Here is a 27,988-nt window from a genome sequence, read left to right as displayed (position 1 = left end):
CAGGTTATGGCATGATGACAGATGGAACCACGACATTTGTCAACGCTTCAGCATGCACCGTAAACTTCCTGCCTATGAACCCACCCATTGTCTTTGACCTCCCCAACCCTAGGACCACATGACTAGAGGAAGCTGTCCCGCAAATGCTCACGGCCAATCAGGAAAAAGGAGCAGGCAAAAATAGGTGAGATCAGCAGGCAGAACTAAATGATGTACATATAGAGCAGGTGTGGTTTTAATGTGATGCCAAATAGTACCACTGGGGTCCATTAGTGTAGGGAACCTAGGACCAGAGGCTCAAACAGGTCATTAATGTTATTTTGTGTGCCATCATTTCTTCACCAATAGAAGTGTCTAAACAAAGACAAATGAGTGGAGAGATGCTTTACTTGATGAGAAATTGGACATTTCTCTGTGTTCTCTTTTACTGCCCTGACAATCTCATGTGTCTCTCAGAGACTGAAAGAGACACGCTGATGTCGCTGTTGGCCTTCGTAACTTCAAATTAAACTGAAAGCGTTTGGACTTTCAGGGAAACAACCCAATGCCTTGTTTACTGGAGAGTTTCGGTAGCATGGACTCAGCAGTGGGACATTTGCTAGTGGGGAGCTTCACTTTTTTAAACTTGTTCTCCCTTCCTTCTTGTAAACATTCATTTTCCATGTTTTTCTTGGCTTCCTCATTGCGGGAATGTGTTTTTTGCCACTGTGCGTGAATATGTGAGATCAAAGCGAGTGTGTGAGGGCATCGGAAGGTCTCTGCCACAGGCTGTGTGAGAGTCAGGGTGTCAAACATGTTGACACCGCTCTCTTGAGCCTCATTACAGCCAGTGTTGCCAGGTCCCACCGAATGGGGCTACCTTTGAAGAGTTGTGGGTTGGCTATCTTGTCAGAAGGTTGGGTAGACCTCTTATGCATGCAAACTACATGAATAATATCTATAAATAAAATCGAAATGAAATTATTTATTTATACCCCAACTCCTACTGAACTGACTCCCTGATTACAGCCGTCTGTACGCCTCTTAACCCACTGAAGAGAGGACGTAGAGGCAGCAACTCACAACCCTCTTTTCATATGGCCTCCCTTTTGCAATTTCTCATATCTCTTGTTTTTTTCTTCCTCTCCCTCCTTCATTTTGTGAATAATTAGTTCTAGGTCGGGCTTTTTGGACTTGAAAAGGACAGCAGGTAACATGCAATGTAAAGGTGCTACATCCTCACCCAGCATCTGAACAGAGATGATTGATTTTCATGTTTAAATCTCTGTGTCGCTCACAGGAGAGATGCAACTTTTTTTTAACCTTATTCAAGAGAAGCTGACAAGTTTGAAACTAAATGTACTGTAACTGGTCTTTGTAAATGTTCTCTGTCAATACAAAAATGTTTTTCTGTAAGATTTCCAAGTTGTTGCAATGCTTTTTAAAATTCTTAAGTATTTGTGTCCAGAGATGTGCGGTTGTTTCTTTTCATTTAGTCTATACAATGTAATTGTTACTTGTTAATGTTAATTTTGGTAAAGTCTTCTCTGTGCCAATTTAGTGATTGTTAACTCTCATGTCCTTAAGCAGTTTATCTGTTTTTAAAAGCTTTTCTTTTCTCTATATTTTTTGATATCCGTTTTATGTCTATGGCCATTCCAACTGAATCTGGTAAGTTCATAAAACACACGTGTCTGGTGATTAATTTGTTCATCAACAGGTCCTAAAGCAGTGCATGGAGAGATTCATGTATCACTCATCAACACCACAGTTCCTGGAGCATATTAGAGACCAGTAGGGTGTTCAGAGAGACTTTCCCCATAGACTATAGTAAGATCTGCTTATATAAAGGTTGTTGTTGGATCAGCATGTGAAAGCATCAGAGCAAACTGGTTTGGCAGCTTCTGCATCCAAATATTGAAATCTTCATCGTGATAAATAAGCACTGGGTTACAAAGTCAGCTGAGGCCATTTAAGCCATTCAGTTCAAACTGAGTAGTGACTGAGCTGCAATGATTAGTTGATCAGCAGAAAATTATTCAGCTACTAGGTCTTGTCATCGAATAATCATAATTATTATAAGAATTTCACATTTAATGACATGGTTTTGTAACCAGGCAGATATGCATCGGTATTTCAATGCATAGATGCAAAGAAAGCAAGCAATATCTTCAAGTCAGACACTTTGCAACCCGTGCACAAAGTAGTAATTGCAATTATAAACTCAGTTGACAGTTTTGTGTACACCAAGCTAAAGCTTACATACTAACAGCAAATCATCCTTCATGAATACACCCCACTGATGCTCTGTAACAATTCAGACTTTACTTAAGTATATACAGTAGTTTTTGTCAATGGAACTCAATTTCAAGAGCACATATTAATTTGTAATGCATATGCATTTGTACCCACCTACAGTATATGTGTGTCATTTTCTTAGTAACAAGTCCCACTTTATTAACTTGTTTTCCGAAATGAATGGGTCTTTGTTGATGCTGGTACAGAATTGCATTGCAGTCCTATTCAAAGGACCAAGTGACAAAGGGAACTATAAAAGAGCAAAAGATGGAGGGAACTTTCATCTATAAGTTTAATAAAATCTGAATGTTCAGTCTGATTCACCAATTCCCTTCCTCATTTAAATGTCCCTCACTTTGATGCTCCTCTACTTCAGTAGCTGTGTTGTGTTTGCTGTTTAAAAAAAAAAAAGTGTGTACAATTCTTGATTTATTTTGAGGCATGCTTAAAAGAGTTAATGACTTCTGCCACTCAGACAATCTGCATATGAAGAGTTTTATTCCAAAATGAGATGTCCACCATTTGAAAACAAATGATGCCCAAACAGGCAGAATGACTGACAAGTAAAAGGCAGACTGTAGAGGTACTTTTTAAAGAGCCGTAAGTAACTTGTGTCCTAGCTGACATTTTTACTTGCTGTATCTTTTCTACTTTAACATTATGGGATAGTTACTAATGTCAGATCTTTTTTTAATTGATGTATAGCATTTTGGAATGAAAGTATTCATATGGTATTGTATTCGGGACTTTCCCATTTTTTAAACTGTAAAATAAAAACAGGGAAGGAAGACCCAGCAGCTGCAAAACTGACCATCGTCGCTTTTGGAGACAACTCTAAAAATGTAATGTACTTTTCTGTCTCAAAACCATAAAGATTCTGCTGGTTCTGACAGATTATTCACTGATTGAATAAAATCTTAACTGTGACCTGTGGATCATGTTTCGTTATTTCTATCCTGACTCGCTCCTTTTGTCTCCCCTCTCCATTATGTCTTGTTCCATGAGGAAAGTTTTTTCATCCCTGTTCTTCCATTTTGTTCCAATCAAAGGTATCTGTGTCTTGTATCAATTATAGAGCCCAGAGCAGCGAGTTAATTTCCAGAAGCTAAACCCTCACCGCTCCATCTCCGTATCCCCTTTTTTCAGCGGCTCTTCCACACCTCTGCACATTCTAATGAGAACCCTCGTTCAAATAATTACATTAGTAATCCCGCAGGAGACTGAGTAATTTATTCACGGTTGGCTTTTCACTTTGCCTTTAATACAACTAGCTTTCATATGCTCTCATCTTCCTCCAGCTGCCTCCCTCTCTTTTTTTCTCACTCTGCCTCTCCAACCACAATGCTGAGGTTTTTTCCCCCAGTGCTCAACCTCCCTGTACCATTTCCATCTGTTCTTCCTTCACTTAGCTTCTTCCAAAAAAAATCCCCAGCTCTCCACAGTTCTCCCCCATTCCTGAGGGCTACAGTATATCTCGCTGCGTTAGTGTTTCCTTTGAATGAATGACAGACATCCTCTTGATCTCTCCATCCTTCATCTTACTTCACACTTCCCATCTGAACAATAGACACACCCATTGCTTCTCTTTGCCTGCATCATTAAAATGCTCTTTATGTGAATGCTTTGGAACACAAATTAGCCTTCAACACTCAGTCAACAGACACATCATTTAACAACCCTTCCTTGTTAATTTTTTTTCAATTTCCCTTGATGGATTCCATTGTCGAATCAGTGGCAGATCACATTTGAAAGTGTTACTGTTGAGGCCAGATTATCAGATCAGGGGGGCAGGGGCGAAAATCAGCTGTGGGCCCCATTCCCCATTCCCCCTCACCCAGTCCCCAGTTATTTTAAGTGAAAGAAAAATGACTTATGACCTATGGATGACTTTATGACATCAGGAAATGATAATATGATATTAGATGACAAGATGGGTAAAGAATGCTTATGTTTCAATGCCTGAAATATATTGATATTTTAGATGAGATATAAAATACTAATGCCAAAGGCTAACATTTCAGGTTATATTTCACTTTTTAAAGTGCATATCATGAAAAATGTTTTTAACCAAATTACCAGCCATTTATGTCCAACCAGTGCCTCCAGTGTATCCGGTGCCTTGTAATCCTGCAATGCTTCCTGTAGTCGTTGTGGGTCTCTGTGTGAAGGTCGATGAACACCCACAAGAAGCTGCAGCTCTTGCCTGAGGTGTTGGCACCAACATAAGAGCTGAGGTGAAATAACCTTTGATAGATTCATGCTAAAATGACACTGCACCAACAATATCAAAAGTAAAAGAGTGTGCATGTGTGCACATTTGTCTGTGTCTATTGTATTAGGTAAGGGTTTAGGAAATGTCATCCCTAACAAGGTTGCTAATTGTTTGTATTGATTTGCTGAGGGAGTGTCTGTCTTCAGTGAACTGTACAGAAGGTAAATGACAGCAACAATAAACCAGCAGTGTCAGCTGCTCTTCTCCTGGGGAGAAATGTCAACTTGGGCTTGTTTCAATCTTCAGAGTACCTGCACAATTACAATTACTGAGTGGTTATCATGTGTTTGTGTCTGTGTCCAGCCCCTCTCCATCATTCATCAGACATTTTGACAGAAGAGACCCATGAGCACACAATTTCCAGCAGGTGGAGTTCTCAAGGGTTCTCTGACTGTCCTAGCATTTCTTGAGTGGGTGAAAGGTGAACCACCATATACCAGACATAACACCTCCACATAGTCTTTTTTCTCAGGCGTGCCTGGGCCGGACCAAACCATCAATGCTCCTGCAGGAACGCAAAGTACAAGGAAGGAAGACATAAAAATAAAGCAAATAGAATTGAGAGTCCCGTACATTATTCATTCATTTTCCTTTCTTCACAACCTCTACAAAAGTGTTGTACAGACCCACTTAATCAGATAAGATCTAGGGGGTCTCTATGCAATTTTACACAGATGGTGCCGGCAGTGCACCCACCGTTACACCAGACAATGCAGGTCTTTGTATTTTCAAAGTTGGTTTGCAGGGTTGCAGCTCATGGGTTTCCAGTTTAGGTCCTCAGCCACACGCTCCATTTACGCTTGGGACTCGGCTTTGTCGCTCAGCAGGGGTCCTTCAGGAATTTTCCAACTCGTGTGTCATTGTTCAAAGTTTCTTTACCTCCCCATGCCAAAAAAGCACTTCAAATCACCAAACTTGGAAAATTTGCTTGTCACAGGAGATGATAGTCAAGAGCCTGAGTTTACACAATCTGGCAACCCTCCATCGCCCATCCTTACCCCCTCACATTCCAAAGTAAACCCCCTCCCTTTACTGTAACTCTGTTTAAATTTGCAGCCAATAAAGTATGATGGATCAGACCTAGGAAAGGAGAAGGACAACAGAGTTAATTAGAAATGTGTTAATGCTGCTCAGCATGGGTATGTGAAGGCACAATTTAAGACAAACTGGCAACTTTGATGGTTGTCTATGCACCAGATACACAAGGAATAGATATGTTCAAATGCTAATATGACATTCATGTCAATATGTTCTGCCTCAAAATAATTTTCAAATTTTGAGTTAAAATCTAGTTTGGTGCCACTTTCTAATAGATTTGTTATTTTCAAGGAGTTCATTAGATGTAATTAATGGCTTGTTAAATGTTTACTGATGACATTCTAATACTTTATTAATCATTCATGATCCATTATTATTATTATCATCAGGTTATGTACCACAGTCTTAAGGTTTTAGCCAATTACAGACCAATATCTAAACTCCAATAAGCTGTGTGAGTTTCTCCAGGAAAATAATATATGTGAAGACTTTCAGTCTGGGTTCAGAGCCAATCAAAGCACAGAGACAGCCTTAGCAAAAGTCACTAATGACCTTCTAATAGCTTCAGATCAGGGAATCTAATTTTTTTACAAAGACTTAAACAGTTAATTAACATTAATGGAACCGCCCTTAACTGGTCTAAATCTTATTTTTCTGATCGCTCCCAATTCATGCAAATTAAGGATGAGTCATCTGTGCGCACCAAAGTTAACCATGGTGTTTCACAGGGCTCTGTGCTCGGCCCAATTTCATTCTCATTATATATGCTTCCACTAGGAAACATTACAAGGACGCACTCAGTAAATTTCCACTGCTATGCGGATGACACCCAGTTATACTTGTCATTAAAACCTGAACAAAGTAATCAATTAACTAAACTTCGAGCATGTCTCAAGGACATAAAAACCTGGATGACCCGCAATTTTCTCTGATGAAAAAGGGGTTATAATACTTGGCACCAAACACCTTAGCGATACATTATCTCATGATATAGCTGCGCTAGACGACATTGCCCTGGCTTCCAATGAAACAGTCAGGAACTTGGGAGTGATCTTTGATCCTGATTTGTCCTTTAATTCACACCTAAAACAAATTTCTAGGACAGCCTTTTTGCACTTGCATAATATTTCTAAAATTAGACATGTCCTTTCGCAAAAAGATGCAGAAAAACTAGTCCATGCCTTTGTTACATCGAGACTGGACTATTGTAATTCATTATTATCTGGCTCCAGCAGTAAGTTGTTGAAGACTCTACAGCTTGTCCAAAATGCCGCAGCACGTGTCCTGACGAGAACCAAGAATGGAGAGCACATTTCTCCAGTATTAGCATCGCTACACTGGCTTCCAGTTAAATCTAGAATAGAATTAAAAATTCTTCTCCTCACCTTCAAGGCCCTTAATAATATGGCGCCATCCCCCATCGCCCCTATGATTGTTGCATTGCCCCCCCCCCCCCCCCCAGAGGTGGCCTCTTTTCTCTGTCACGACCTGAGACAGAGGCTATGAATGTGTATATCAGAGACTCTCTCGCAGCGGGAATAATACGCCCATCATCCTCCCCCGCAGGAGCTGGTTTCTTCAATGTGGGAAAGAAGGACGGCTCTTTGCGCCCGTGCATCGACTATCGGGGTCTCAATGACATTACGATCAAGAATCATATCCCTCTTCCTCTAATGTTGTCGGCTTTTGAGCTACTTCAGAACGCTTCTGTGTTCACTAAGCTTGGTCTCCGGAACGCCTACCATCTCGTTCGTATCAGTGAGTGAGATGAGTGGTAGACAGCCTTCAATACCACCTCTGGCCACTACGAGTACCTCGTCCTTCGATTCGGCCTTACGAACGCCCCAGCGGTGTTTCAGAGTTTAGTGAACGATGTCTTGAGAGAAATGCTAAAAAGATTTGTGTTTGTCTATCTAGATGACATTTACATTTTTTCCAATTCTCTGTCCGAGCATGTCTCCTATGTACATTCTGTCCTACAACGCCTGCTCGAGAACCGGCTCTTTGTGAAGGCTGAGAAGTGCGAGTTTCATCAAGAAACAGTCACCTTCCTAGGATACGTGATCTCCCCCAAACAATCCAGATGGGCCGGCAAAAGGTCGAAGCAGTCCTGGAGTGGCCCCCTTCTTCCACCCGCAAGGAGCTTCAAAGCTTCCTTGGATTTGCTAACTTTTATCGTCGCTTCATCCGGGATTATGGTTCACTGGCGGCTCCCATCACAGCCCTGACTTCCATGGCTGTTAAGTTCCTCTGGTCCTATGCTGCGGAGGGAGCATTTCAAGCCCTAAAACAACGCTTCACCTCAGCCCCCATCCTGATCCAACCTGACCCCAGTAGACAGCTGGGTTATCAACCACCTCTGTTACCAGCCCAGGAGAGGGAGGTGGGCTTTCCTTCTGCCGCCGGACTTGGAAACACACATGCTCGGCACTCCTTCTCTCCTCTGCCAGGATGAAGGTCCAAGCAGACAAACGCCGCTCCCAACCCACCCCCTTATCGCCAGGGGCAACATGTGTGGCTCTCCACCCAAGACCTCCCCCTCAAGACTGAGTCCAGTAGGCTCTCTCCCTGCTTCATTGGACCGTTTCCCATCGCCGGAGTCATCAGTCCCACCGCTGTTCGTCTCAACCTCCCTGGTCCCCTTCGCCGCATCCACCCCACCTTCCACGTTTCCCGAATCAAGCCATTTATTTGTAGCCCCTTGCATCCTGCACCCCCCCCCCACCAACGTCTCATCGATCTCATCAGTTCAGAGGCACACACGGTGCGTCGATTGCTGGATGTTCGCCGCCGTGGCCGGGGACTCCAGTACCTCGTGGACTGGGAGGGCTATGGCATTGAGGAGAGATCCTGGGTCCCGTCTTGCTTCATCCTATGCCCAACCCTCCGCAAGGACTTTCACTGCCATTAGGAGGGAGGTACTGTTAAGACCCCGGTGATTTAAGACATTTTCCCTTGTGCCTCCTGATTGTGTTTTGTTATGCCATGTGTTTCCCCCTGTTTATTTATGTTGTCATGTGCTTGTTGTGTTTATGTTGTCAGGCAATGTGTGTTCTGTTATTGTCCAGAGTCTCCGCCCTCTACTGCTTCCTGCTCTTTTTCTCCCTCACCTGTTTCCTATCATCACCCTGATTGTTTGCCTGATTTGTTCACCTGTTTCTTGTCTTCCTACACGTGGCATCTATTGCACTTCTGTCTCTCCTGGGAGAGGAATCCCTCACATGTGGCTCTCTCTGAGGTTTCTACGTATTTTTACCCTGTAAAAGGGTTTTTTAAGTAGTTTTTCCTTACTCTTGCTGAGGGTTAAGGACAGAGGATGTCACACCCTGTTAAAGCCCTATGAGACGAATTGTAATTTGTGAATACGGGCTATACAAATAAAATTTGATTGATTGATTGTCTTTGTTCCCCCTTCTATTTAAGCCAAGTCTTTCTGTTTTCCCCTGTCGGATTGTTATCATTTTTGTCTTTGAAGAAGCCATGCCAGGATACTGCAATGTTTTTAAATCTGTTTATCTGGTATGATTTTTGACTCTCTCATTTTTTATCCTCTTTGTTTTTCCTTTTTTGGAACTCTGTTTTGCCAATTATTTAAATTGGATTTTCAGTTTTTTGCTCCCGTCATTTTTGCCTTTTTGGATCCTTGGTTTTCATATTTTTTAAATAAAGAAGTATTTTTTGCATCTTGGTCTGCGATTGGCTCCTTACTCTGAGAAAGCCTAACAGGTGGTGGACCACAACCGAGGCGGCGGCTGATGATTGATCCTAATAAGCGGCAGTGGACAATGACTGTGGACTATAGTGGCATCCGATCAGGATGACGGATCATGATCTTGCTGGCTGCTGCTCAATGCTGGTAAAACCTTTAATCTTGATGATGTTTTCCTAAACCTGACATCTATTGCACTTCTGTCCGTCCTGGGAGAGGGATCCCTCACATGTGGCTCTCTCTGAGGTTTCTGCGTATTTTTACCCTGTCAAAAGGCTTTTTTAGTAGTCTTTCCTTACTCTTGCTGAGGATTAAGGACAGAGGATGTTACACCAATGTTAAAGCCCTATGAGACGAATTGTGATTTGTGAATATGGGCTATACAAATAAAATTTGATTGATTGATTGTTTGATTATTAAGAACAACTTTTCTGATGAAAAATCTCCATGGCTGTCAAGATTTTCTTAGTTTTATTAATAGAATATTAGTTGGAAGTAACTAATGTTGGTAACAGTGTTAATTTTGGCAGCTATTTTTGATTTAGTCTTAGTCTTAGTCTTTTGACGAAAATGCATATTAGTTTTAGTCACCTTTTAGTCATTTTAATCCTTCTTAGTTTTAGTCTAGTTTTAGTCGACGAAAACAAATTCCATTTTAGTCTAGTTTTAGTCGACGAAAACAAATTCCATTTTAGTCTAGTTTTAGTCGACGAAAACTAATTCCATTTTAGTCTAGTTTTAGTCACATTTAATAGCCACATTAAACTCCTTTTCTATAAAAACATATAGCTGCAGCCTAATAGCTTAAAAATATATATTTAATTTTAAATGTGAAAACAAAAAGGGAGAGCAGGTCAGACTGGAGCCGGACACAGAAACTTCAGCTCTGTACAAACCAACTGCAGCTTCTGCTCTGATGAAGAAGCTGAAGCGCTGATCTCTGAGCAGCTGAGACCATAGAAACTCTGGTTTTCACTGTTTCCATAGTTAAGAAGCAGTCGGTCACTGAGAGGCTGCTCCACGAGAACGCGCTCTGCTTTCACTGTGTCTCTCTGAGAGAGTGCGCGAGGCGGGGGGCGGAGCTACGGACCGGAGCGCTATCTGGGGCGCACACACAAACATACACAAACACACTCACTCGCCCGCTCCTGATACTTCATGACGGTCTGATACGATGATGTTTTAAAAATTATTGTGACTTAGTCAACCACCAACATTTTCGTCTCGTCTCGTCAACGAAAATTAAAATAGATTTCGTCATAGTTTTTATTTTCAAAGATTCGTTTTCGTTACGTCTTCGTCTCGTCTTCGTCATGGAAAAAAGGTCGTTAACGAATATATTTCGCCATAGTCTTCGTCAACGAAATTAACACTGGTTGGTAATTGACAAAGCATTTTATGCACCATGTCTGCAATTATAAAAGTCATAACAGTATGTCCAATGAGCCAAGAACTCATTCATAATCAGGAATGTTTATAAGGGTATTTCTTATTATTTGTATTGCAGTTAAAGTCTGCAGTTATAAAAGTTGATAAGTTGTTATCAAATGAAGTTAGGTATACTTTACTTCTATTTCATCGAAGGTCAGAGGTTATAGTATACAGGGGTCTTCCTGACCAACTTAGGACGAAGCGATTGTGATGGTTAGAGGACAAACACCATCTGTGTGTGTGGAGTTTGTAGCGTGTGTTTCTTCCTACATCGATGCAAACCTAAAAAGTTAGAAATGAATTATTTTGAGGAAAACACAGTAATGCAACAATATCAGACCAAAACGCGATTCCCCAAAGGTACACAGATGATCCTCTCTGACTCTCCGCTCCTCCATCGACATTGCTATTAGTCATTTCCGTATTGTTGGTTCCGATTACGCAGGGTCTGATAGGTGATGTGATCCAACTCTGGTCGCTGCAGTAAATACTGCGAACAAGATACTTGGTCTCAGCACAGTGCTTTAGTTTGACAGTTATTCAGTCTGCAGCCAGTAACCCGTCAGAGATCGCACATTTGATCCCTGATGAGCAGGGAAAACACTCCAGAATAATCTAACCTCCCCACAGCTTGAAAAGCTCCAGCATTTGAGCTATTATGCTTCAAGACATCAAACGCTTTGTGTGTGTATTTACAGAGCAAACATATACAATGCTGCTAGTGACTGAATGACTATATGTGTAGTTGTAATAACATGATGTAATAACATCAATGTTTATACACTTTTTTTCAGCCTTTAGGGTAAGTTATTTTGTCCTGAAAGGTTTTGCAGACCATCAGATGTTCTGTTATTGCAGAAAAATGGGAATTATGCTAAAACCATGCATATTGGGAATATTACATTACATGACATGCTTTTATCCAAACCGAATTACAATACGCGCATTTAACACCTATGAGGGGCCATTTAGGGTTTCAGTATCTTAATCTTAACAATTAAAGTTCTGTGTACTGGTCATGTGATATACAGTGGGGCAAAACAGTATTTAGTCAGCCACCAATTGTACAAGTTCTCCCGCTTCAAAAGATGAGAGGCCTGTAATTTTCATCATAGGTATACCTCAACTATGAGACAGAATGCGGGGAAAGAATCCAGGAAATCACATTGTAGGATTTTTAATAAATTAAATCGGTAAATTCCTCGATAAAATAAGTATTTGGTCACCTACAAACAAGCAAGATTTCTGGCTCTAGACCAGACATGGGCAAAGTACGAACCGCAGGCTGTATACGTCCCGTTGGGCTTTTTAAATCCGGCCCGCCGAACTTGTCCAAATATTAAAAAAATATATATATACAATTTTTTTTTTAAACTAACAATTTAGTAGCACTTAAATGGCACTTACTTAAAGCACTTTGTATTTTTGCTTTATTTTTGAAGAAATTGTACTTTCTTGCTTCTTGTTGTTCTGGGTTTGTACCCTCGGGGTTGAATGCACTTATTGTAAGTCGCTCTGGATAAAAGCGTCAGCTAAATCAAATTTGACCGGGTGTATAGAGCTCAAAAGGGCACATGATCTCCCTTCACTTTTTCGCTTCGTCCTGTGAGTCTTTCTGTAAAATGAGCGGATCAAGGAAGCAAAAAGTGGACAATGATTGCCGAGTGTGCCGAGCAAGCAGTCAACGCGGTTAGCGGCTAGTTTACATACTCAGCAACATTTTTTTCACCAACAAACTGTGATTCAAGAATCAACTACCAAGGCAAGTTTTTTTGTGGCATTCGAAATAGCAAAGGCTAGCAAGCCTTTCTCCGAAGGTGAGTTTTTGTTAAATTGCCTTGCAAATAAATGCTTTGCTACGTGTTAAAGGCCAAATCCTTTCATGTAATGATTGTTCCATGTCATTTATATTAGTTCACAAAGACACTCCAACCATCGATCCTGGCCCGGCCCCTCTGTCAAATTTTAGAACCCATTGTGGCCTGCGAGTCAAAAAGTTTGCCCACCCCTGGTCTAGACTGTTCACCTATGTGGTTCTTTGTTGGTGGAATGTACCGCCAAATGCTGTAGGAGCATTCATGAACTTAAAGCCCCAAAGATCTTATAGAATCTTGATATCAACAATTCTAACTAGCACTTTCTCAGCACTTATTTATCTAATCTCTGACACCTTCTCGCACGTAGTCCTTACTTGCAGCTCTCCTACTCTACTGGAGCTTTAGTTTTGTCCCCTAGTTGTAAGTAGCTTCGGATTAAATTGTTAATAGGTTTTCTAATTTGAAAAAATAAAAGAGTTGGGCTCCAGACAGGGATTCTTCACCTGTCAAAATGTATAATATCTCCCTGTACGAGAGTTAACCCGGATAGCTCATTTACCTAACTATAAAAGACATCAAAGAAAAATAAATCACAAACAATAAATTCGGTTAATCAATATATATTAAAGTGAATTATTCACTCAAGTTAATATCAAATCAAATATGTACGATGGATAAACAGACAAAGAACTCATTTTGACCAAAATATCCAGTACTCCATGCAATCAAATTAATTTCCAAATAAGAACAATTAACCGTACATTCAATAAACATGTAAGAAACTTCCATTAAGAGTTCATGATAAAGTGTTAGTTTGTGTGTGAGTGTGTGTGGGGTTGTTGGAGAGGAGTGTTAGGGTCCAATGAAAAGGTGAAGTAAGGGAAAGGTTTTTTCTTTGTTGGAGGGCCTTTAATCTCCAGGTAGGTGGAAGATGAGGGGTGAATTTTCCAGAGGCAAGAGAACTCGGTGAAGCCAGGAGAGTTTCAAAAGGAAGACTTATCTTGTTTGTTTCATCCAGGACAGAGGGAATCACATTCTAATCCGACCAGGTTAGATGGGGGTTTAACATCCACTTCAGGCTCCAGGGATCAGCTTCTTTTCCTCATGGTCCAGGACGTTGGTGCAATAGATCCATTCAATTCTAGGATCAACTATCCAGAAACTAGTTTCTGTTTTTTAGATCTCCTTCCTACAGTTACTCTTATTTCACATGTTTCCACTCCATGCTGCCTTTGTTTGAGTTTTCCCTCTCCTTTTTCCTCACAGGCGTGTCACCTTTATTATCTCCCTCGCCACTCCTTTTCCTGTTGAGGCCTAAAGGGCCACTCTGTCCTATCTGCTACAAAATGAGTAAATTAAATTACTTGGAGTCAAAAAGACAATAGACACCTGCTCAACATTTCACGTAGATTTCCTCTCAATAAATCCTAACATTACATTACATTTCATTTAGCTGACGCTTTTATACAAAGAGACCTCAACCATGAGGGTACAAACGCAGATCAACAAGAATCAAGAAAATACAATTTCTTCAAGAAAGCCAAACTACAAAGTGATATAAGTAAGTGCCATTTATTGCTACTAAATTGTTAGTTTAAACTTTATTCAAGGTAAAGTCGGAAGAGGTGTGTTTTTAGTTTGCGGCCAAAGATGCATATACTTTCTGCTGTCCTGATGTCATCGGGAGCTCTCCACCATATAGGAGCCATCCATGTATCATCCATGTACTCGGAGATATTTGGATATGGACAGAGGCTCTTTACTCTTTTCTGGGATGTACAATGTGCGTGGACTTTTGCAGACAGGGTAGATGACAAATGGTTGATTTCCAGTGCGAAAAATAATGTACCAAACTGACTCCTATGAGGCGGAGTCTTGAGTATCTTCCCCTCTCTCATTGCGTCTGTGTTTGTCCGGAAATGTAGTTTATAGCTGCAGGAAATTGCAAAGCAAGAAAGAAGAAGAGGGAGAAAGGAGTTCTTATGTTTTTCTAATCTTAATGACCACTCAAAGCTCTTTACAGTGGTTCTGCAAATCACCCATTCATACGCATATTCAAATGCATCTATGTGCAGCACATCACTCACACAGCTGTTAGGAGCAATTTGGAGGTTAAGTATATTGCCCAAGGATACTTCGTCAGAACTAGCTCCCTATTCCACCTGAGACAAAGCAAACCAGTGTGAGATGGGATTTTACGACACCATTTCTAAAGTCACACAGTGTAGGCCTGGCCTTAGCTGTAGCTTGCTAACAATATATGCAGTATGTCTAAGTGTAGGGGTGTGTATACGTGCGTAGATGCGTGTGTGTTTAAAGCTTGCCAGGAAAATTCTCCCTCCCCCTCTTCTTTCCTCCCCACGTGCGTTTCCTTTCTCTGGCAGGTGCATCTTTACCTCAGAGAAATCTCTGAGTCTCATTTGCATAGACTTAGCTGCAATACAAAATTGTCCTACCTTCCCCTCAGTCTGCATACACCTAAATGCCTCTTTGACTGACAGAGTATGATCTTTGGAGGCTGGTGAATATCAGTCACATCTATTTTACTCAACAGAGCTGGCTTTTTAATTAAAACAAATTTGATACATAATTCATACATAAAAGGGTTAGGATTACTTGAATGTTTGGTTTCTTGTGAGATTTTACAAAGGCACTGATAATTTTGCTAAAATGTAACGAAATCAGGCTGAAATAGTGAGTCCTGCTTAAAACATGCAGCATCTTCTGCTCAATCACGGGCATCTTACACTACACGCACTCAAACTGAAAAGCGGAAAGATATACACATACACATAATCATCCCCACTGTGGGGAGTAATGCCTCATAGAGAGCTACACAGCATTTAATTTGGCTTTACAGATGACCAACTTTCTCACACAGTAGATAATTATCAACAAAGATAGATTAGATTTTGATTAGAATAATTTGAGAAAACGTATCAGATTAAAAAGAACAGAGCTGGCAAATACACAAAATGTTAGACTCCTCTTCTCATTTATAAGCATGGACCGTTGCCAGTTTGTGTTGTTTCAGCTTGAAAGCACATGGAGAGTTGTTGGAAATGTTCAGTTGAATGTTCTCTGAATTTTATTGCTTTGGAACTTAAACAAGTAGTAAACAGTTTTTTTCTGGCTTTATCCTATTTCTTGGATTCAGTCTGGGATGATCACAAAGCCTGAACTCGATTTACAAATATACAGTCTGTATCAGTCTGTCTGAAATAGTTTGTCTCCTGATCCAGCAGAGGGTGATCACTATCAACTTGGTCTAAACAACCACAACATTTGATACAGAATATTGACTTTAGTCACAACCTGTTAAAAAAAACTACTACACCTTCTGATAAAGATGTACATTATTTAAATACATGCATTAGATATGTGTGTATACACTATAATTGTATGTCTATATTTATTCATACAGGGCATATATTCTGAGCGCACACACACACACACACAGACGCACACACATCCAGTTTCACGTCTTAAATCTCCCCTTAGCATATTTAAGGTTGTTAAAATCATTTTAAGTCACTGTCCTACACATATATTTCTGTATCCGTTTGTTGTGTTTCTTCATTGAAGCTACAATTTTCAAACTACTACATCTTCTGATAAAGACGTACATTATTTAAATACATGCATTAGATATGTGTGTATATTTATTCATACAGGGCATATATTCTGAGCTCGCGCACACACACACACACACACACACACACACACACACAGACAAAGGAATCGTGGGGGGCTAACACTGCTGCAACTTTTGCGGCGAAATGCACTTAAAATCCCGGGTATGAGTTTATTTTAAAGCGAGCGACGGAGGCGGCAACGAGCTGCTGGTGACCAGCACCGGTTCGGGCAGCTCGGGGTGCGTGGAGCAAATCTGTACGGGCCACAAAGGTTATAAGGCACAGCTCTCTCCCCCCCTCCTCCTCCTCCGCTTCGCCGCCAGGGCATCACAGGAGAGGCTGTCCGCTGAGCGAGCGCCTAAGCACGGGTACAATGCAGCCGGAGACCGGGGGTCCTGGAACATATTCCGGTGCTATTTTCTAACAAATCTCCAAAAACAGCTGTTTTAAGTTATACCTGCTGTTTCAACCGGGCGACACACACAGAAGCAACGACTCAGGTTAGCCTCCGAGTGTATTGTTTTCTATTAATAGGTGCTGTGTCTACCGGGGCGAAACACACACACACACACAAGCTACGACTCCGAGAGCATTGTTCCTCCACTCCGGACCCAAAATGGGATCTCTCCCCCCACCTCCCAGTCCGATGCTTCCCGGCCGGGGTTCCACATGCAATACTGCTGTAAATACGTTCACAACCAGCCATTCCAGAAAGTGCTGCAACTTTAAACACAAACTAACAGCCAACTAGCGTTAGCCCGCTGCTGCTAACCATAGCGGGACACACACAGGGGACACACAGGCTGGAGATTTGTCAAAGATCGATAATGATCAATGATGAAAATGAGACATACACTGCAGACGTGGGGAACCCTGAGCCAGTGAGAGGTGTCCGGCTCTCAGGTTTGTGAAGTCAGCGGGAGCACCGCCAGCCTCGCAGTGAGCCGCCCGGGTACAGCCGGGGACCAACCCGCCACCGAGCAGCCTTCTGCCCGCTGCCGCTGCCGCCGGCCGGCCAACCGGGCACTGATTGCTATGAGGCTAACACCACCTAGCTTACATGTCACCGTCAATTACCGAAACAAAACAACAGCTTTTCTAGTTGAAGACACTCACTGCGACACAAGACACGCACTGTCAACGCTCCCCTGTCCGTGGGGAGATCAGTCAGGCGGCTGCTGCTAACCATAAACAAACACCGACAGGTCCACCCATCCAGCATTACCTCTGCAGATATGCTGCAGACAAGCTCTGTGTGTAAACAGCAGATGCCTGAGAGACACAGCAGATCAGCAACGCAGCCATCACGGCCCAGACGGAACAGTCACAGTTCTCGCTAACACTCCTGTGTGGGACCTAAATGTTTGTTAAGTTCAATCCAACTGCACTTGACACAGGTGTGGAATACTTGTGTACTTGAAACTGGAAGAGATCTCTATGGATACTGAAGTTGTCTCTGTAATCTGAGATCTCCTCTGAAATATCAGCCAGTCATTAAAGGAGTTCATGTAAGGATAAGGTCAAGATAAAATTACATTTATGCTGATGCAATGTTGATTCCTGACCGTAAAATTAATCTTAAATTACTTCATCTGTTATAAGGTGCAGGAAGGACTGTTCCGCAGGTCCTTCATTCCCACTGCTGTCAGACTGTACAACACCATCCAGAATGCTAAATAATTGCTGCTTTGGTCATGTTTACTTACACTATTGCAAAACATTTTCTTTTGCACAATTTTTCAACCGTCTCACACGTATGTACAGAAGATTATTTTACTTGCCACGTACTATTCAATCTGTCTGGATAGTATGTTCACGCTCAGCTTTTTTGTATTAAATGTAATATATTTTGTGTTTATACTTTTAAAGTCTTTATTATTATTCTATTGTCCTGTATATTTTTTTATTCTCTTGTTTGACTCATTCTGACCCGCCTGCTGCTTTAACAAGTGAATTTCCCCGATGTGTTAGGCTTTCTCAGAGTAAGGACCCAATCGCAGACCAGGATGCAAAAAATACTTATTTATTTAAAAAAAGGAAAAACCAAGGATCCAAAAAGGCAAAAAGGACAAGAGCAAAAAAAGAAAATCCAATTTAATAATTGCAATTCCAAAAAAGGGAAAAACAAAGAAGATAAAAAAATCAGAGTGTCAAATATCATACCAGATAAACTTAGCTCAAAAAATTGCAGTATCCTGGCATGGCTTCTTCACAGACAAAAAACGATAACAATCCGACAGGGGAAAACAGAAAGACTTGGCTTAAATAGAAGGGGAAACAAAGACAAGACACAGGTGAACAAATCAGGCAAACACTCAGGGTGACGATAGGGAACAGGTGAGGGACTCCGGACAATAACAGAACACACATGGTCTGACAACATAAATAAACAGGGGGAAACACATGACATAACAAAACACAAGCAGGAGGCACAAGGGAAAATTTCTTAGATTGCCGGGATCTTAACATGATGTGTCGATAAATAAAGTTCTATCTAATCTAATCTAATCTAATACAATGTATGCAAAGAAGAAAAACTTTACATCCTGCTTTTTTAATCATTTTCTTTTCTGTAATTCTTTCTGCTGTGCATATTTTATTCTTTACAGGACATAAATTAAAGTGATGCCCTGCTGCTCTGTTTTCTGCTTCCAAAGCATACAATTAGCCCAAACAAGCAGATATGAGGATGATTCAGAATCTGCATGCTTTCCTGCTTCCCTAATGAGAGACAAAGAGACTCACTCTTTCTCTGTTTATAGGATGATTTCTCCGACAGTTCCTGTGCTAGGAAAGACACAATTTTAAGAGAGCAAATGGCCTTATGTTTGATCACCATGGGTGAGTTATAAGTTATATAAGGCATACTAGTGAGGCCTGTGGGCTGGTAGGAAGTGGGAAGGGATTTATAAAATCCCCATTTTACCATTAAAAACCCTGCCATGTGGAACTGATGGGATTGCTGATGGCGCCGGTCAAGATGTAACGGCTGCCATTTAGCTGTCTTAGCGTCATACCGTGCCCACAGCACAAAGCCCAGCAGTTCAGTGAACTTGTTGAAATCCTTATCCTCCAAAGTAACCGAACTCTCCTCTGGTGCAAAAAGAGTCACACCAAATACACAAATCTCATTGTACAAAGACAAAAAACATAATATTTGGGTCCACCTGCAAACCTACCAACTCTGACAGATCCATGTGAGAGTTTATAAAATAAACTATTGGCCCACATTACTTAGTTTACTCAAAATAGAACTATATGCAAAAGTAGTATTACATGTCATTGTTTATAGCACACAATGTTTATCCTTTGCTGGATGGGCTGAAAAAAAAAATCAAGAGTATACCCATTTCTCCAAGCACCACTACACCACTGATTAGAAGGCCATCTTCCCAGCATTGAATTACTTATTTAACATTTAACAAACAGATAAATAGACTTTACTGCTTGTTTGAAGCAACATGTGTATCTTTTTTTTTAGCATATAATTATTGTATTGCAGCTTCTTTCACATTGAGTTTCCCTCAGTATTTTCCATTTCTCTCTCACATAAGACAGATAATCACCAGACTCTGTATACAGGCGGATGTGAAATCCAGCCTACAAGAAATCGAACCTACAAAAGACTAAACAGTCGACAGATCGCATATGAGAACTGTAGCGAGATCGGGACCCTTGGAACGGTTACCAGCCTAGCTATTTTGTAACAGCCTATTTCAGCCTAACACTTCCAGGGTCCTTAGCGTCTGTAGCCCTATCGTCGATCGCAGAGTGTACAAGTCAAATTATTTAGCCGGCTTTCACAGTCGAGGATTCACGGTTGGAGACGCTTTAAAGGCGACAAACAAGAGAGAGATCAATTCTCAGGGTTTGTCTCTGCAAAATCCGGTTACCGTTAGGTTATAACTATACACCAGGGGTGTCCAAACTACGGTTCGCGTATAAAAATTTTTTATAGCACTTTGTAGTTTTGCTTTATTTTTGAAGAAATGTACTTTCTTGATTCTTGTTGTTCTGGGTTTGTACCCTCGGGGTTGATGCACTTATTGTAAGTCGCATTGGATAAAAGCGTCAGCAAAATAAAAAAGAAATGTAATGGACTATGGCCCACTGTATTGCCCTTCTCAGTTTAGACACTAGGTGGCGCCCAACTCACCCCTAAAATGAGTGACGCGATTGAGGCGTCAACAGTCTGCTCCAGGGCATGGGTGGCGTGGCGGCGTGAGTGGGCCAGAGCTTCCTATTTTTTCCGGTATGTGGCCCTCGGGATAAAAAGTTTGGACACCCATGCTCTACACCTACAGATAAGCTTTCAATCTTAAGGACAGCAGGGTTTTACAGGATTATGGTAGCTGAAAATGTTATACTGGGCCAGTCCTTGCACAGTCCTAGGCTTGTAAACGTCTTACTTCCTAGTGTTTAACAATGTTCAATCCGCTGCTCATGGCGGAAGACTCCCAGTGAGTCTTTCCCATAGCACATACAAACACAGTTAAGGTTACCACTTACCCGTGGATACTCACTCTTCTGACAGACGTCTCTGGCGTAGAAAAGCGTGGGTCCCAAGGAGGCAACTGGCTAGAAAGTTTTGTGAGTGTTACACAATTATAGCAAATTTATTCAGAAATGCAAAAGATAAAGATTTTCCTGTGCTAACAAACTCTTATGTCGAGTTATATCGCTTCACTCCTTATTGGAACATTCCATGAAGTGATTTCAAGTTAAAGAGTAAAAGTCAGTTGCTCTGTGAGCTCCTGAGATGCACACAGAGAGAGAGCAGAGTGATCAGAGGAGGAGTAAGGGGGGCTGCTCGAAATATCACAGGGTCACGACCTTATGTGGTGCAACAACTTTTTTTTTTTTTTTCTCGATGCTGACACAAAATGAGCAGGGTGAGAAACAGGGTCATACAAAGTATACAATATGTAGGCTAGAATGCAGAGCGAAGGTCAAGTGCTGTGCTACAGCTCACACAGGATGAACGATAGCGAGCACAATAGAAAAGGAAACAGGACATTTTTCACAGTGAACGGTACTTTCCAACAAGTATTGTAGTTATTCATATGGTTTTAAAAGCACACAAACATGGAACATAGCTTCAAACATAGTTCAGCCATATATGCAACAGAACCAAAATTAGCAATAAATGTATTTAACTAATTTGTCTTTGTGTGTCTCCAAAGACTGATGGGGTCAAGGAGATTTCTTATATCTATCACACTGCATTAATGTAATTACCTGTTTGTCATATAAATGTCCCTATTATTCATGTTTAGCATGTAGCTTGACGGCTTGGTAAGCATCAGGTGAGAGCCTTTGATCCTAAGGGTTCTGCGTAATGATTACCACTGGCTCCATTTTCTTTACTTTCCACATCGTCTCTAGCTGCTACTTCTTATTGGTAGTTTTCTGGTTTTCATCTGAAACCAGATCAACTAAAGTTCTCTGAATGCCTTCAAATGAATGAAGTTGGTATGTGTATGGTCATTTAAGTCAATTTTCTGTTCAGAAATGGATAATAATGATAGAAGAAACATGTAGCTGTTAATTATTGATTTAGATATTAGATGACACAAGTTAAAACCAAGATACAAGCAGATTTGTTATGGTCAGAAATGGATATGATTTTTCATATTCTGAGACCAGATGTGGTCACTCACAACACAAGACCACTAAATGTGGCATTTTCAGTGTGCCGGACAATGTTGCTTTAGCCCACATTAAAATGTCTCTGGAACTCTACTATACCCTACAATTTTACAAAAGGCAAAACCTGGCGTTTCATCTGCAAAAATCTCACTAGTCAAAAGAGACAGCCACTGCTTGAATTTGTATGCATATGTATTGTTGTGTTGACAATGTGAGGGAGAGAGCAGAAGAGAGAAAGGGGGACAGAAGGAGAGAAGATGATAGAGAAATAGGGAGGGAGAGATAGAGAAAGAACGGTTTAGAATATGGTGGATTATTGAGAAACATTGCAGCAATGTTTTTTGTTATTTTAACTTGAAAGAGATCGCCACAGGAAGTCCACTCGCAGGCCGAGATCACAGACTTTCTTTTTCACGATCCCCACAACTGCGCCACAGCTGATCATCCCTGCAGAAGAGACGAGGCCGAATTCCGTTCCAAGAGCAAGAGAAGTTCGCTCTATTCGGCCCAGCGCTAACCTCCGTTGTAAACACGAGACCCACCGGAGCCCGCTTAAGAGGCCAGGACTTCACTCATCTGTTTTCCAGGAATTCGCCGTTCGTGCACGCATCCTGAGGTTTAACAACGAGATTCACTGGACTTCCGGAAAATCCGCGCGCCACGCGCAAGCAACACCGCGAAGGTCACAGTAAGAGGCTTTATTGTCTGGGCAGAGACTAGTTTAAATACTTAGCGTGTCATGTTATTTGAGTGTGTTTGTTTGTAGATCGCTGATCTCTTTTTAGCCGTGTAACGCGCGGCGAACTGGAGACGTCACATCCGGTTCCTTTGTCTACTATGTTCTGAGAAGCGCGCGTAACAAGCCGGCACTTCCTTTTTACGTGTTACCGTCAGAGATATTGTGCGGAGATTTACATCTGTTAAAAGATAAATCTCACGTAACTGGACTGCCCGCTTCGCCGGAAGTTTGTCTCTGACGATGTTTTGAGAGCTTTCCTGATCTCTCTCTATCTCTCCCTCTCTCTCTCTTTTCTCCTAAACCTGTTTTTACACACATCCCGACCTACTTACATATTTCATGTGGCATAGAAAATTCTAGATTTAAAGAGCCTTAATACATCTCGACGCCATTCGGCGCCAGAACCAGGAGATAAGAAATCTCTTTGTCTAAAGATCCCCTTTGTTAAGGTCAGTGACCGGCAGCCATTTTGCTTTTCGCACGTGGCTTCATTTAGGCAACCTCCATCTTGAAAGTACATTTACGTAACATCTTGATCACAGCCAGACTACGTCACCAAGTGATCTCGTCATTACGCCATAGCCAGTCCCCTTTCTCTTTCTTAGACACACACACCCACACACACACACACATAGAGACACAGACAGGCAGACACACACGACCACACACACACCAGTAGATACTCAGTATTACATGTGTGACCATTGTGATAAGTGCTGCTGCTGCTGTTGCCATCTTTGAAATATTGGAGTTTGTTAAATGAAGAATCATTGAAATAACATTAACTTTATTTCCCCTTTTTAATAAATACTTTTGTAATTAAAGTATTCGTATTTCTGTGATTATTTGTGCATATGTATGTGAATACAGCTGGATTACTATAGCCTGTGCTCGAACTTAAAACCCTTCATTGTTTATTATATAATCATTAATATTAAATATTGAGATTATTAATATAATGTATATCACTTGAGACTGATATTTAAAGATTGACTTGTCGGTCCCTGTAACCAGGGTGGTGCCCCGCAACGATAAGCATTAATTACAGATTGTTTCATTCTTAATTGATAATTTTATTGTTTTCATTAATTATTTAACCATTATTAATTGATTACAGTATCATTTCTAATTAATTATTTTACTATTCTTAATTACTAGCTTTATAATTTTTAATTATTTTTAATAAATAATTTTTATTTTAATAATCATTTTTCATGATTATTAATAATTAGCCAACGTCAAATCTACTACTACTATTGCACAACAACACATTATACTGCCCACCATGATTCAATAAAGGCTTGTTTAATGTAATGTGACCAATTAAGTCCTATTTGATAAAATGATTTTTATCATAGAAAATTAAAGTTAGTCAGCTCAAATAATTTCAATACTTTCCTCAGAAAATGAAACCATTTTATAAATTCCGCTCATCCCTTTTTGACCACGAAGAGGACGAAAACGTTTTATATTTGTATTTAAAAATGAAAATTACTACCTTTTGTTGTCTTTTTTGGTATCTCTTTCTGAAAGGTCTAAAGATATCTAGGTTTGACACAGAGTCATCAGACCATGTCCAAAGACAAAAGTGTTTACCTATTCCAAATGACAACATTCAAAGACATGGTACAAATTCTGAGGGCAAAACATGAAGGGGTTGGAAAAAAAAAGATCTGAAACTGATGATTTATCGTCGCCAACAATTGTCTTATTAAATTCTTAATCTTTCCCTGAGCAGCCACACACAGCCCATTACCTTATTGAATTGCAGCCCATGAACACTACGTGATAAACAGATGTCTATAGGCTGTGCTGCCTATAAAATCATTATTGTTTTATCACAACATTTGACAGTTGTGTGTAAATTAACCTGGTGATGAGATGTCTACATGGTTGCTTATGTATCTGTCTACTGTATAATGATGTTTAAAATGACTGGTTACAGAGAAAGTTGCATTTTCTCAATTTAAAATTTTGTTTTCAATCTTAATGTAACTGAAACATTAATTTGGACTTTTAACATTAGAAATTAGAAATAACAAAGAAAAAATTGTGTGTAGGATAAAAACTGCTGAATCTGCCACAGCATTAGAATTAGACCCTATATATAATAGGGATATTAAATTACATTAAACAAGAAAAGTTGTATTAACTGTTATACAGATGCTCTGGTCTATTGTTGCTTTACAAATTCTGGCTTAGCACCATAGCTCATTGGACTGTGTTAATTACACACAAACAACGTGAAGTCGTTCAGGCTCTAGAATGTCTCCCCAAAGATAGTCTAAAAACCATAGTTGGCTTAGACCCTGCCTGAATGAAAAACCTCATTATTGGTTGTTAGCGGGAGGACACTCTTGTTTGATCTCAAACTTGCCGAATAGATTATTCAAACAGTTGATAGAGGGAGTTATTTCCCCTCCCATGCCATTAAAAGGAGGAGGTTTTGGCAGACAGATATGCGTGAGTCATATCTGGGAAAAGCTTCACACATGAACACACAAACATACTGTATACACACGCTTCCTCAATCTTGGAAGCTGACTGTTGTTTTGTGACTGGCATCAGCAACATCAAACATAACTATGAATTAATGAAAATCCCCCGTCCAATCTCCCAAAGTTAACTCAAACTCCAAAGTTTCACATAGCTGAAGCAGACTGATTTGAAATTAAAGAAGCTGCTGGATGCTGAGGCGTCTTGAAGGGGATGGCTGTCAGATGAACATATGGCTAGTGACTGAGTGGCTAACCAATGACCATATGCAATCATCTAATCATGTTTATGGCCATCAGAAACCTGCAGATGATGATTGGCTCATCTGTAAAGCTGTCTAGCATGTATATTTAAAGCACAAACCTGAACATATGCCTTTGTCTGAAAGCAAACGGCTGATATTACTCCCATGTGTCCTGTCAGATAGCAGTTATATCAGTTCTGTCTGGACTTTTACTGCAGTTCTTACGAGGCGGCAAAAATAATCTAAAAGTCTGGCAGCATTTCAGTGTGGGTATTTTGTACATGTAGAAGAGTCATCAGTCCATGTTAGTCATTACTCCCCAAACATTTTTTAGTGAACTATCCCTTTAACAAAATTGTAGGGTTATGATGAATTTGAACTTGTTATTTCAAGGGTAACCAGGTCCTATCGGAGACATTATTTATGATGTATGAATTTATCAGTCTCAAACAATGAAAGTAGCTGGAGGCTAAAGCGATGATTGCAGATACACTGAACTTGAATCTAGGAGGATCTCCCAGAAGCATCCTTGGTTCCATGGTGATGGTGGTTCAGCTAGTTGTCTCAGTGGATGAAGGGTGTTAGACTCTCTTTTCAGACATGGCGGAGGTGTTTTTATGCTAAGCCAGTGGTCGCCAACCCGTTGAAGTTCAATAACAGAATAGGTTATTAAAATAAACAGTTCACCCAAAGAATTATGGGTAGGCAAAGTGTATATCGAAGCAATCTAGTCGTAATCACATTCCAGGATCCGCTGCACGATGTGGCCGCAGCCGCTGTCCTGGATATGCACCAATAAGGCACAAGCACCTGGAAGAAGTCAGTCAGTAACATGTATTCATGATATGTTAATGTAATGCAGAGGCAGAGAATGAAAGAGAAGCTCCATGTGCTATGTGTCCCTGACAACAGGCGCGGCGCGTCCCATTGGGCAAGTCAGGCAGTTGCCCAGGGCCTCGGCCACCAGGGGGCCTCGGCGTATTTATGATTTTTTTGTTTATTTTTCAAATAAATCACTCCTCATGTCCTCCTTCATTCAATATGAATCCAATAGCAAGACAGGCTTCATCATACTTTCTTTTCAACTTGGTTTTTGAACACCGTGTCTTGTTTGTCACTGACCAGCTGCTTAACAGGAACGAGCTCTGATCTCACTGTGTGTCTCTGAGCGAATGTGAGAGGGCGGAGCCCCGGGGCCTGTGTGTGTGTGATGTCTGGGGACACACACGCACACACTCGCCCGCACAACACTGTACAGGTAGCCGCTGTAAAGCCGCGGGTTGCTGACCCCTGCCTACGGCGAAAGAACGATTTGTTTACAGTTCCACCATTAAAGAGATGCGGACGTCAAAAGTTTTGACTCAAAACATTAGTTCCTCCTCACATATCCCCTACCGCAGTTGGGGCGCGCGACACAGTTTGAGAATCACTGCATTTGGGAGACCCAGAGGTGAACTGTCCCCCTCGCCCCCTCCCCTTCTCCCTTCTCACACAGCATCAAGCAGGGGCGCCTGCAGTTGCCAATTCCCCACACAGTGATATGATAGATAATAGAAAACCGCTTCGCGGGCCAGATGATTTTTTTTTTGTGTGTTTGGTTAGTGCAGAGGTCGGCAAAATGCGGCTCCGGAGCCCCTCTGCAGTGGCTCCCTGTACAGTGTTATGCATGTTGTGCATATTTTTCGCGAACGGTGAACTTAACGAATACGTTTTCATATAATGAAAGTGAGTGAACGTCACGTTCACGTTCATTTTTTAAATCATCATCGTATCAGGCCGTCATGAAATACCAGGAGCGGGCGAATGTATGGGTGCGTGCTCCCAGATAGCGGACACACACACAGGCCCCGATCAGCGCTGCAGCGCTGCAGCTTCTTGATCAGAGCAGAAGCTGCATTTGGTTTGTACCGAGCTTCAGTGTCTGTGTCCGCCTCCAGTCTGACCTGGTCTCATGTTTTGTTTTAATATTTCGTCAACTAAAATATGCGTCACATCCTATTACGTCCTGGCGCTCTTACCTGCAGGTTGCTAATCTATAGTGTCCGACCCCCGGCCTCGGTAAACTAACCAGGGACAAATCCCCCAAAAGAAATGTCTGGGTGGTAAATAGAGAGTTTAATTCTGCGTGGACAAATTAATTTGCTTTCACTGCCAACGATGCAGGTTTACCTGTATGCTTGATATGTGGCGAGGAATTAGCAAACAATAAGAAATGTCATGTTGAAAGACATTTCCAGAGCGAGCACACAGCATCTGCTGAAAAGTACCAAGCTGGAGATGAGCAAAAAGAGTTCTGTGTTTCATTAATTTCAAAGTAGGCCTACACATGTATTATGTTCTCCTCTTCATAAGAGTTTGGTGTTTTCCTTTTTATAACAGGTTAAAATAGCAGTTAAACAGTTTTTTTATTGTCGTTCTATAATTTAATAAATGCAACAAACTATAGTTTTTATATATATTGTATAACTATATATATAACTTTATAACCTGTGTTATCAATTATTTTTTTGGCTCCAGACAGATTTAATTTGGGGGAAGAGGGGGCAAAATGTCTCTTTCGATAGTAAAGGTTGACTACCCCTGGGTTAGTATGACACAAACACTAACTCACTCACTCACATGTCTCCCTTTCTCACACACACTCACACAAACACAAGTCTCCATTTCACACACACTTATTT

The 27,988-nt window shown here is 41.0% G+C and overlaps 1 protein-coding gene across 1 annotated transcript in view; it reads left to right on the top strand.

Moving 5' to 3' along the window:
* Positions 1 to 3,122, top strand: part of mpped1 (metallophosphoesterase domain containing 1) — a 58,021-nt gene extending 54,899 nt beyond the window's left edge. The window contains exon 7 of the mRNA XM_053414973.1: positions 4 to 3,122. Coding sequence (XP_053270948.1) covers positions 4 to 122 — 119 coding nt within the window. The 3' untranslated portion in view covers positions 123 to 3,122. The remainder of the gene's footprint in view (positions 1 to 3) is intronic.
* Positions 3,123 to 27,988: the final 24,866 nt, after the last annotated feature.

This window comes from Pleuronectes platessa, chromosome 22 (assembly GCF_947347685.1).
Source record: "Pleuronectes platessa chromosome 22, fPlePla1.1, whole genome shotgun sequence".
Taxonomy (NCBI): domain Eukaryota; kingdom Metazoa; phylum Chordata; class Actinopteri; order Pleuronectiformes; family Pleuronectidae; genus Pleuronectes; species Pleuronectes platessa.
The sequence above is the reverse complement of the archived record's forward strand: the minus strand, read 5'-3'. Positions and strand labels throughout refer to the sequence as shown.